Source organism: Lacerta agilis, chromosome 13, assembly GCF_009819535.1.
Source record: "Lacerta agilis isolate rLacAgi1 chromosome 13, rLacAgi1.pri, whole genome shotgun sequence".
Lineage (NCBI taxonomy): Eukaryota > Metazoa > Chordata > Lepidosauria > Squamata > Lacertidae > Lacerta > Lacerta agilis.
In genome coordinates, this window is record NC_046324.1 from 20,434,780 (window position 1) to 20,447,060 (window position 12,281).

The window sequence follows — 12,281 nt, forward strand, 5'->3', positions numbered from 1 at the left end:
TGTTTAAATGGATAGACATGATGCACATTTGTGGGAGAGTTGAGCTATGCACGAAAAGCTTCCAATTCTCTGAATTTCATTGTCCTTGGATTACAGTGGAAGTTCCCTGCAATGCATCCTGGTTGATGTGTTGAGACAGCATCACTGCCCCGAGATTTCCTACCCGCCTCCTTATAAGCAGGTCATTGCTGTTTGTGTTGGCAAAGCTGTAAAGCCTTGTGTAAGGCAGGAGGAGGAGGTGTTGGCAGCGTATCATGTGACTCTGCTCCAGACTCATAAACAACCATGTCATGTGGCCTGTCCAGGGCTTCAGCGTAAAAGAATATGAAGCGACCTGCATCTTTTATCTATTCCCTTTCAGCCATTAGGATGATGCTTATATGTACATATTACAAGACTGATTGACTAGTAGATTAACCAGGTCTCTTTCCCATACTTCTTCCAGTTAGTTATATGGCTGTTTCTTTCCCTGGTGTGTTTTGTTGCAAAGACTCGCATGCTAGTGGTTTTTTGGTCTTTAAATGCAGGTTTTAAATCACCAATCCCAGTTTGTGCCTCTCTCCCCCACCCCCTTTTGGTAAGTTGTCTGTCTAGATTCTAGAATATTGGGGAGGAAGGCATTCTTCATATTTCAAGGGCTTCTGGTTTTCTTTTCAATTCTTGCTCAAATAATGCAAGTCACAGTACCACTTGTAACACTACCTGTATGTTGTTATGTACAACCGGGGCGAACTTATTTGCATAAGCACAGTTAATGATGCAAATGAAGAAAATTTGGTTTGGCTTGAAACAGTTTGTTATAGTTATGAGTTTCTAAACAAAAGCAGATGCCCCATCAGTGAGCTACACCCTTCCATGAATATTGAGAGAGGGCAAAGAGGTATGGGTAGATTTCACCAACCAAGTGCCTACAAATCCCATGTTCACCAGCCCCCAGTCAGCATGGCCCAATGCCAAAGATAATGGTTCAGCAAAATCTGGAAAGCCAAAGGTTCACAACTCCTGCATTAGATTGTTTTGGATCAGTGGGCTGCCCTTTAGAGCATTAAGTTTAAAGTTTCATTATTTTTGAACATTTACAGTTTGAAAAGCTTTTGGCAGGAGGGTTTTCTTTAGTTCAACCCTCTTAACTCATCTATAAAAATGCTTTGCTTGAATTTGGTGGCTCGTGTCCAGCTAAATGTTTTTTGAAGTGGACCCATTAACCAACCCACATTAAGCCACATTTACACTGTACATTTAAAGTGCTATAATTACATTTTAAACAGTCAGGACTATCCCCCACCCCACCCCGATAATTCTGGGAGTAGTAGTTTGTTAAAGGTGCTGAAAATTGTGGGGAGGCCCCCTATTCCCCCCCCCCATAGAGCTACAATTGCTAGAGTTTTTCTGAGAAGAGGGATTGTTAAACCACTCTTGTTTATTGCAGCGTGAGGGAAATAGGGGTTAGAGTACTTAGAGTTGTTAGGAGGCCCCTATTCCCTTCAGAGCCTACAATTTCCAGAGTGGTTTAACAGGCAATCCTCCTTCCCAGGAAATTCTAGGAATTGTAGCTTGTGAAGGGAACAGAAGTTTCCTAACAACAGCCTTATCAAACTACAGCTCCCATAATTCTGTGGGAGATGCCACGGTTGTTTAAAGTGGTATCATAGTGCTTTAAATGTATGGTGTGAATGTGGCCTTAGTCACCCATGAATTGCAGTAGGTCTCCTGTGAGTATGACTAACATTTGATGCAACCTTATATCTCTGCCTACGTCCCCATCACTAATCATTACATTATACTCTGGCATATGTTTTTTGTGGGTCTTTTTAAACCCAGCAAGGGAACAGTCCATGTTTTTACATCTAATGAATTACCTCTTTTGCAGCCTCCAGCACAGTCTCGCTTGCATAAGGGGTGCTGCTCCTCCTTGATTGCTACCGAGCCCTCACACATGCAATACTCATCTCTACTTGGGAACAGTTGCCTTAATCCAGGGATGAAAGAGAGGGTGGGATGGCTGTTTTTCAGCTCTTTCTTTTATAATGGGAGCTGAATTTACAAGCAAAATAGGACTGGTATGACTCTATTGCTAATTATCCACGTAATGACTTCAGCCTATGGCTCTTTTTGTTTTGTTTCAGGGGTTCCTAATTGTTTGCAAAACATGTTCTGAGGTTGGCATAACTTGCCAGAACTTGCTCTGGAAGCTTTCCTTTCTTTTCAAAACTTGCAGATGAGTTCACTTGAACTTGGGTTTTTTTTTGGGGGGGGGTGCGGCTTGGTACAGAGCTGCATGTATGTGGGGCTGTCTGCGTTTTGAAGAAGGAAGCATTCTAGGATTTGGGTAAGGGGACCAAGTGTGGACTTGGACACCATGGCAGCTTAATTGCAAATGAGGTGGTAAAACTGTTTCAGGAACTGCTTGAGACTATAGGTGGAGGAATTTCACATTTTTAAAAAAAGAACAACAGCACTTCCTTGCGTGAGAAGAAGGGACCATTTATTGGTGACTAGAGTAGTTGTTTTGCATACAGAACGTTCCAGCCTCTTCAGTTAAAAGGCTTTCATGAAGCACGTAATGGGAAAGGTCTGTCTTTTCTGTTCTCTCATTGCCTGAGACCCTGGAAAGCTGCTGCCAGTCAGTGTTGGCCTAGATCAGGAATGGGGAGGTCTCCAGGCCCTTCCCCTCACTGGCCCTGCTCTCTGCCCTACAGGAGTGCTTTTGCATGACTGGAAAATGCCCTTGAACCCTGATTCTGTCTTATACTAACCTGCGCTCCTCCAGATGTTGCTGATCTACAGCTCCCATCAACGCCAGCAAACATAGCCAATGGCCTGTTAATGGTATTGTCATTTAGCAACATCTGGATGGCCAGTGGGTTGCCTACACTTGCCCTTTGTTTGTCTGGGAGGAATGTCTGTGTGTGGAAACCTCTACCTTTTGTGTGGTTGGAATATAGTCCTCTGTAGAAGTCATATGCATTGTTCCACCTGCTACCCGTGGCCCTAGTCTGTGAGGCTGAAATGGGCCAGAAAGACAAATAATTAGCCCCATTTAGCATGGAAGGCAGAGTTAGAAGCTGGGGCTGTTTGGAGTTGTAGTCCAAAACACATAGAGGTTATCAGATTGGGGGAAGCTGAATTAGAAGCTCCTGGTTGCCAAATGCAGCTTCTTGGTTGCATTTCTTGACTATTCCCAATGTTGTATTGAATATAGTTGTGCAATATGTGTTAGTACTTCTATCAGTATTATACCAGTAGCAGGGATTGAAAACTTTTGGCCCCTCCAGAAGTTGTTGAACTACAACTCCCACGAGACCTGGTCACCATGGCCAAGGATTATGAGAGTTGTAGTTCATATCAAAAAATTAATAAAGCGCTATGGTACCACTTTAAACGCTAATAGTTTTCCCCCAAAGAATTCTGGGAGCTGTAGTTTAAGAGTACTGAAAGTTGTTGGACACAGAGCTATAGGAACTATAACTCTGTGAAGGGGAGTAAGGGTCTCCCAATAGTTCTCAACAGCCTTAACAAACAAGTTTTAGATTTCTTTTGGGGAAAACCATGACTATCTAAAATAGCTTTATAGTACTTCAAATGTATAATGAAGGGCTGGAGGGCTAGAGATTCCCCCCATCTCACTTACAGCTTGACACAGTACAGAAGATTTAAAAATGACTCCTACCCCAAATTGTACACTTTCAGCCCAAACCATTTTACATTAACAGAACTATAGAGAGAAATGAAAAGTAGAAGAGGAATTATCTTTCAGACATTTTGATGTGGAGCTGTATATGAGGCATGTAATTTACACATAAATGGTCTCTGGTACCAGGTCTGAGATCTACTGCCAAAACCCACTTTGTGTGTTTGAGTTTGGAGACGCTGCCTCAGTTAGGCTTCTCTTTTGCAAAAAAACAAAAACAGCCCTGGGTTTGTTTCTCCCTGGGACACAAACCTGCCTTGTTAGGAAATCGGCAAAGTTTGGGAGCCCACAATACTTCGCATAGCTCTGCACACAGCAACAAAGTGTAAAAATGGGGCCCTCGGCACAAACAAGCAGTGGAGCGATAAATATAGAATACCGTCTCAATTCCACTTTCATTAGTCATGGCCGAACAGTTGAGGTTGAGAGTTTAATAAACTTATAAGGAATATTGAAACAGCTTTGCATTTAAAGCAACTCATCAAGTTTTTAAAGTTGGTGGGTTTTTTATATGCATATGAAGTTCCCTTCCTTTTTTGAGGACATCGTCACAAGAAACATGGATTAATGGAGATGATAAAATATTGATAAAAAATCTGTTCTGTACAAGAGCATGCTTTCTTTGCTTTCTCTCTCTCTTTCACACACACACACTGTCCTTTCCCCTTCCCAATCTCTTCTGGTAAACACCAAATGATATGTCAGCCTTATAGCAATGTTAAACGTTCCACCTGGTGGAATAATTTTTTCTGTAGGCTCTAGCAATGTGGCTGGCTGAGAATTAGCATAGCTTGGGTGTGGTGAACCTTTGGCCCTCTAGATGTTGCTGGACTACAACTCCCATCAGTCCGAGCAAGTATGGCCAATGGCAAGGGATGATGGGAATTGTTATTTCACTTAAAGCTCACTTCCCATGAGACATCCGGAAGCAATTTACAATACAAAGCCTATATAAAACAGCTGAATATATAAAAAAACAACTTTCAAATATTCAAAATACAGAAACATTTGGGATGTCACCTCACACCCCATCCAAGGATCTGTCGCTTGCCCCGACAAAAGATGAATTTTTTGAACTTACTAAGAAAAACCCAATAATACTGTATTTAGCAATATATAACTCTGTAAGGAGTTTGTCAGTGCAAATATCTATAGTGACTTTTATTATTTCCCCCCAAAAAACAATATTTGAAGTGTTGCTTTAAGTTAGGTTCTTAACTTGATTATCTTAAGCTTTATAAAATAAAGCGCTGTGACATTCTGAAATACCGGTACTTTGTCTCCAGGAACTTTGGGTTCCGTTTAATGATAGTGTTATATGTTTGAATTAATGTTACTGATGCAATGCTCCGCCAGGCTTGTGAACTGCTTGCTGATGTCCAGTTCTAAGACGTTCGGTACTTCATTGTTCTTTTTCTTTTTTTTTTCAGAATTTGTTTTAATATTAATATTTTTATTGTTCTTGTTAAATCCTCAATAGGTTGGTATTTCAACCAGTCACCCCAGTCAACCAATTGAAAGCAAGGCAATTAATTGGCAAGGTTTTTAAAGCTTAATTCGATTAGGGTCTGTATGTATTAGTACAAGTCTCAAATGTAACTCCCCCAACCAGATGTTGTTAATTCTGGAAATGTAAGTGGTAGCAGGAGGGAGGAACTGCTACGTGGGGAAGATCCTCAGAGTATCTTGGAAGCAGCCTCCCTTGGATAAGAGTGGCTCTGGTAGGATGTAAACAGGGAACATATGGTGGTTCCTGAAATGAATTTGGGTCAAATGTAATTCTTGGATGGTAGACAGCATGCCCTGAGTTTGCTGTTGGGACTCTTGGGTTCAACAGAATCTTACTATGCTCTTTGCAAGTGCAAGCAGTTGTGTGCAAACTCTGGAGTTTAAAGCAAGAACAGATAATTGCTTGCAGTTCTTAGCACCCGTGAACGACAGTGAGAATAAAAAGTTATAAATAAGGGCCTAGCAGGCGATTACTCCTTCCCCGCCCTGTTCTCCCCTGACCACCACCTTCTTCAAAAAAATCTTCTAATTGTGGTTTAATTATCAGGAAGCAAAAGGAAGCCATTCAGTGTTCTCATGCTTGGTGTTATGACGCTTTCCTCCTGTGAGTTCCTCCTCACAGAAGTGTCATGTCTTTTATCCCACCCACCCCCTCTCTTTCTTTATTAAGCTGCTCTGGTGAAGAAGAGGATTTACCTAGTGAGGCAGGACGATGACAGGGAGTATGCAAAGTTAGGCCACATTCGGGGCATTCATTTAAAGCCCTATCGTACCACTTTAAACCATCATGGCATCCCCAAAAGAATTGTGGGAAATGTAGTCTGTTAAGGGTACTGAGTTTAATAGGAGACGCCATTCCCCTCACAGAACTACACTTCCCACAGTTCCCTGTGAAGAGGGATTGCTTGTTAAACCACTTTGGGAAATGTAGTCCCAAAGATAGTAACTTTGTATGTTTGATGTGTGAATGTTGCTTAGAACTATTAGAGGATGATCTCGGAAAACTCAAGAAAGCAGTGGCTATTGCTTTGCTCCACGTTGAGACATGCTGCTACTTGCATCTGAATGAATATGTATAATTTCACAAGCTCGATTTGCATTTCAGCTTGGTCCGTGAATCATCAGAAATGGGTGTGGGCATGTGAGAGAGGGAAAGGAAGAGAGAGGTGTCCCAGTTTTCTTCCTACCCCCTCACTCTACACCCCCACCCTCCATTCCACTTTCTCTTAGCAAGCCAATGTAGGACAGAGTCATTGGGCTTGGTCCAGGCAGATGCCGGTTCAAAATCGGGCTAAGCCACAAATCAGTAGCCTTAGGGCAGAATTGTTTTATGGCATGTGGTCTAACCCTGTGTGTATTACCCTAAAATGCCTGCCATTTTACCACTTGCTGTTCTGTCTTGCAGGGTAGTTAGGCCTATACACATTCCTAAGGCCGTGTACATCAAACAATTAAGACAAGGGTCTCCAAACTTTTTGAGCTAATAGGAACATTTGGAATTTCCTCCTCCATCCCTACATTCGGAATTTTGAGACGGTGCTGTGGATGCCAGTCAAAATGGCTGTCCTGGGGGGCATGACATAGCACAAAATGGCTGCCCTGAAGATGTAGCATAATCAATACCACATTTAAAACAGCAGAAAAAGTGACAAGGCCACAAAGTGGTGTGGGAATCCCTGCCCCTCAGTCAGCTATCCCATGAATGGTGGGATGGGGAGGCTCTTTCCATCTGCTCTTTGTTCAGAAGAGGGTAGGCATCCAATCCTGGCATCCAGTTAAATGTGGGCACATTTAAGGGTTGTGTGTGTGTTCAGTGTAGGAGAGGCCCATTCACAGGAACTGTGTAGGAAGAGCAGATAGCCTCTCATATATTGTGGATTTTTGAAGGGATATTTAACAGACCTTCGACTGGGCACTATAGGTGGTACTATTGGGCATCCTGGGACCCATAGGTGCCATATTGATAACCTCCGACTTAAGACATTTAAAATGCACTGAATGAATACAGTAATATGTTCTGAAGAGCAATTTCTGTAGGATGATGTCAAGCAGGTAGTTAGAAAACACATTTTAAAAGCCTCTTCCAAGATTTAATACGAGTTACTATTTCCAAATTCCACTTTTTGTGAGTGAAATCAGGCACGTTCATATACACAGCTCATATACAAATGCATAGTCATATACATACGCTCATCACCTTCTGAATTCCCTTCTTGAGACGAAAGTTTTGTTGAAGTACTCAATTGGATGGGGATTTGTTTTAATTTTGGGGTTTGTGGGAAGGATAGGGCTTGGCGAGAGCAAAGGGAAGACTTGACTATCATTTTACAAGAAAGGGAAGAATATTTCTTTTAAAAACTAAAAAGAAAAAAGAAAAAAATCACCACACTTGGCAACTCTGTGTCTGCCCGCGTGCGACTGGCGCCCTGCCAATCTTGGCGGAGGCTGTGGCCTTCGCTTGCCAGGCGTCTTACGCTGCTGGCTACGGTTCTTCATTCCCTCCAACTGACTGTTTATTCACCTGATTGTTCCATTTCAGCCTTGGTGAAGTCATGGCGACCTTTTGAGGCATTCCAGAAAACTTAGTGTGTTTGCTCTGTTATGCTTCGACAAATAATTTACAGAGAGGACTTCCCACGACACAGTCTTGTGTTCAAAAGACAGTAGTATGGTCCCCCTAATACTGAAACTGCCCCCTTTTTTCTTTTAAGTAATTTCCCCTTTTTTAGGAATGTGAGAAATTGCTTCATTTGTATGTTTACCCTTCTGTTGTCTTCTCAGAGTCTCAAGGCAGAGAGGACTCTATAAACAAAGCAAAACTATATACTGTATATTCAACAATAAAAGAGGAAAAGTGTGTGTGTGTTTGTGTGTGTGTTTGTGTGTGTGTGTGTGTGTGTGTGTGTGTGTGTATTGCATTTATAGCCAAATATTGCTCAAGGCAATATGTATGTGGACCTCTCCCCCAACCTCTTCCATTTAATCTCCACAACAATCCTCTGAGGTAGGTTAGATGGAGAGGCAATGACTAACCCTAGGTCACCCAGTGAGCTACATAGCCAGGTGAACCTTGGTCTCTCACATCCTAGTCTAAACACTAACCAATTCACTAAGTTAATCTCACATACGTTTCAAAATAACACCCCCCCCTTTTGCATTTTCCATTCATAGCTACCCTTTCTCTGAACTATTTTTTTAATAACACAAGAGTAGCCCACTCCAACACCTGAAATATTAAATTGTCTTTTTTACATACAGTAAGCTGTTAACTGACTCTTCTTGATAATTATCATCACTAGCAATTTAATCAAGCTCAGATTTTTCTGCTCTGTCGGTTTGCAGGTACTTTCCCATGCTTTGCCATATAATAGCCCTGCGATGGTCCAAACCTTCAGAATCTGGATATTATTCCTATTAGGGGGACTTTCAAATCACCTGTTACTTGAGCCTTCTAACTAGAGACAAAATGGCTTCACAATAAAATAAATATTTCAAGGCACGTGTTAAAAAGCATTTTCTCAAAGATAGTGTTAAGACGAAGACTGGTGGTCTAAAGTTAACACAAATGGGCTGCAGCTCCGCTGAAGAGCTGTGAGCAGACGGTCCCAGGTTCATTTCCCTGGGAAGGGCTGGGAATGTCCACTCTCTAAAATGCTTGGGAAAGTTTCAGGAGATTGCCCATGTCCTGCTTGTGGTCTTTGCACGAAGATCTGGTTCACCATTGTGGAAAGCAGGGTGATATACTAGATGGGCTTTTGGTCTGATCTAGTAAGGACTCTCTCATGTACTTAAAATGATAAAAGGACAAAAATCGAGGCCAGGAAACCAGAGGGGCTTGGTATATACGCAGCTTGTGCTAGAAACAGCCTGTTCCGATTGTATTGTAGCTTTTTATGCTTTCTGAAACAAGAGCAATGCAAGAGAACCTTGTGTATCTGTGCTGTTCAGCTCATTGATGCCAGATTAGTTTGGTGTAGATGGTGTGGATGATCCATGCAGTGTTGTAGGTTTTTGTTTTTATTTGCAAATCAACCTAAATAAGTGTGCATCAAGGTACATAATATTTTAGGTATCACAAGCTGAGCTCTAAAGGCATGGTATATATGCATGTGTCTGCGGCTTTGCTTGATATCCTTGTGTAAACGGGAAATCTTGTTACCATACTAAATCTTACATTTTGGCACTCGTGGGGAGCAGCAATCCATCTGCTTGCAAGACGCGCTGTCTGGAGCTGCTAATGAAATCCCTTAATAGCCTTGGAGACTTCTAATATTTACGTACACTGAGCTGAGGCACAGCCCACTGCAGGCTAGCAAATCTGGCATCCAAGCAGAGAGCCCTTATGATGTCAGGTTAACACCAGTTGACTTATTTAAACTACTCGTTCAAAGTAATACTGCGAATGGTCATTTACTATCTTTAGCTGAAGACAAAAATAAAAAAACTCGTAGCCGCCTATGGCTAAGGCTGCTGTGATGTCATGTAGTGTTCGCTAACAGCTCTGAACTGCTTGAGCAGGGAAATGTCAGCAAAGGAATGTTGATAGGCCGTGTAACTTCTGTGAGGCAAGTGAAAGGGTTGAAACTGTAGCGCAGTGTTCAGACTCCTGCTTTGCAAGCCGAAGGTTCCTAGGTTCTTTCCTCGACAAGTTTAGCCAAAAGGACATGGGGACACAGGGAGCTGCCTTACATCACATCAGACTGTTGGTCCATCTACTTCAGCCCTGTCCATGTGGACTGGTAGAGGGTCTCCAGGATTTCAGAGGGAGGATTGGGGCCTTCTGCATGCAAAACAGATGCTCTGTCATTGAACTATAAAACATTTGTGATTGTAACTTTGTTTTAAAACTCTTTTAAAGTATTTGCTGTTGTACACGTGTCTTGTAATACTTTTTTTAAAAAATTGTCTAGCCATTCTGTCTCTAGGAGTAGAAGAATGGACTGTGAATCAATCAATCAATCTTCAATCAATCAATCAATCAATCAATACATCTGATAATGCAGAATTTACACTGATAATTTGGGGTTGTGCTTTGCCAGTGGTGGCGGAACCCTTTGCCGCCTAAGGGCTGCATTTCCTTCTGGGCAGCCTTCCATGGATGTTTTTTTTTTTTTACCTTTGTACAGTAGACTAGCTTCTACACTCACACACTGCTCTGTGGTATAGTGGTTAAGAGAGGTAGTCTCGTAATCTGGGGAACCGGGTTCGCGTCTCTGCTCCTCCGCATGCAGCTGCTTGGTGACCTTGGGCTAGTCACACTTCTTTGAAGTCTCTCAGCCCCACTCACCTCACAGAGTGTTTGTTGTGGGGAAGGAAGGGGGAGGAGAATGTTAGCCGCTTTGAGACTCCTTCGGGTAGTGATAAAGCGGGATATCAAATCCAAACTCCTCCTCCTCCTCCTCCTCCTCCTCCTCCTCCTCCTCCTCCTCCTCCTTCTCTCTAGCTCTCGTCCAGATTGGCAAGAGACATTATCAGAATTCAAGCCAGGCAAAAATTACTCTAGGTGTGAAACTTGTCCCATTGGGGGGGGGGGTGGACTGGGCAGAGTGGGGGCAGTTAAGAGAGCCCCAGAGGACTGAATTCAGCTCCTGGGCCTGAGATTCCCCACCCCTGTGCTGTGCCATTGTTTGGGTTGCGTTTATGCCTTGTAATGTGCCTCTTAATTTATGCTTCTTTGCTTTTTCCCCTCCTCTTTACAGTGTGTCCCAGCTCATGTGGCAAACATGCTTGTACTGACCAAAATGAATGTTGCCACCCGGAGTGCTTGGGAAGCTGTACGGCCCCAAACAACAACTCGGCATGTGTGGCTTGTCGCAACTACTACCACGATGGGACCTGCGTTGCTACCTGCCCGCTCAACACGTACAAGTTTGAGGGCTGGCGCTGCATCACGAAGGAGGCCTGCTCCAAAGTGGCCTTGGAACACTTTGACTATGACAGCTTTGTGATTCATGACGACGCGTGTGTGTCTGACTGTCCTCCTGGATTTGTGCGCAATGATACTCAAAGGTAACACACACACACACACACACACACACACTGCAAGTTGCAGTATTCTTTGGGAAACAGAGTTGGAGAAAGACTATTCAGACATGGAGGATATTGCGGTAGAGCATCTGTCCCATTTTCTAATATTCCGTTAACAATGCAGTACCTCTTTTATTATGGAAGTGTGGCTTTTTGACCAATGTACCAACTATTTATGTGTGGACCAGGGGTGGCCCATCTCGTTTAGCTGCCTGAGGCGAAACAGAAAGGTGCCACCCTGTGCTTGCACTGCACACCCCTCTCGAAGCCTCGCTTACTGGGGTTGCACTGCTACTGCTTCTGCGTTCTGACGAGATCACATTAGAGATTTTTGTCACAGAGCTCTGGAGGTCTTTGTGATTTTGCAGGATTCTTGCGAGATCTCGCTGGGAGCCACTGCAGCCACTTTGGCAGTGGAAACACCACTTGAATTCTGCCACCTGAGATGGCTGTGTCAGCCCTGATTGATGGGCAGGTGTGTGCACAGAAACCAGACTTTTTTTGTTGCAGGAACATAACAGGGTTGGGGTAAGATGAGGGTCCTTTGTTATTTCCCTGGGAAGAGGGTTTGTTAAACCACCTTAAGGAACTTCAGCTCTCTGAGGAGGGGAAGGGGGGACTCATATCAGCACCCTTAAAAACACTACAGTGCCCAGGATTCTTTGGAGGAATCCATGACTGGAGTGCTTTAAGTGTGTTGTGCCCATGAGGCAAGTTGAACAATCCATGGACAGGTATTCTTCCACTGCAGATCAACTTACTGTGTGCAGACTACTTCCTCTGCCTTGCAGTCAGTGAGTGATGAAAATCTGTGTGAACTTGCCCCTAAATCCCTTTGGCATTGTAGCATGTGTTTCATTTTTAAACCTTTGGCCAAAGAGCTTGGGTGACAAATTCCGGAGGGATGACCGTGTTAGTCTGTTGCAGCAAAAAGTGACAGACTAACTTAATGGGTCAGAAATGGGCCCAGAACCTTACTTTGTGGGGTGCAAGACAAATAAAACTTTGGCATTCTCATAAGTTGATGGTTGCATAAATAAAGACCATCCTTCCT

General features: G+C 43.2%; 1 protein-coding gene across 2 annotated transcripts in view; it reads left to right on the forward strand.

The window, feature by feature from the left end:
• Positions 1–12,281, forward strand: part of IGF1R (insulin like growth factor 1 receptor) — a 180,091-nt gene that overhangs the window by 119,083 nt on the left and 48,727 nt on the right. For both annotated transcript variants that reach the window (XM_033166448.1, XM_033166449.1), the window contains one exon: positions 10,900–11,209. In XM_033166448.1, the coding sequence (XP_033022339.1) occupies positions 10,900–11,209 (310 nt within the window). The remainder of the gene's footprint in view (positions 1–10,899; positions 11,210–12,281) is intronic.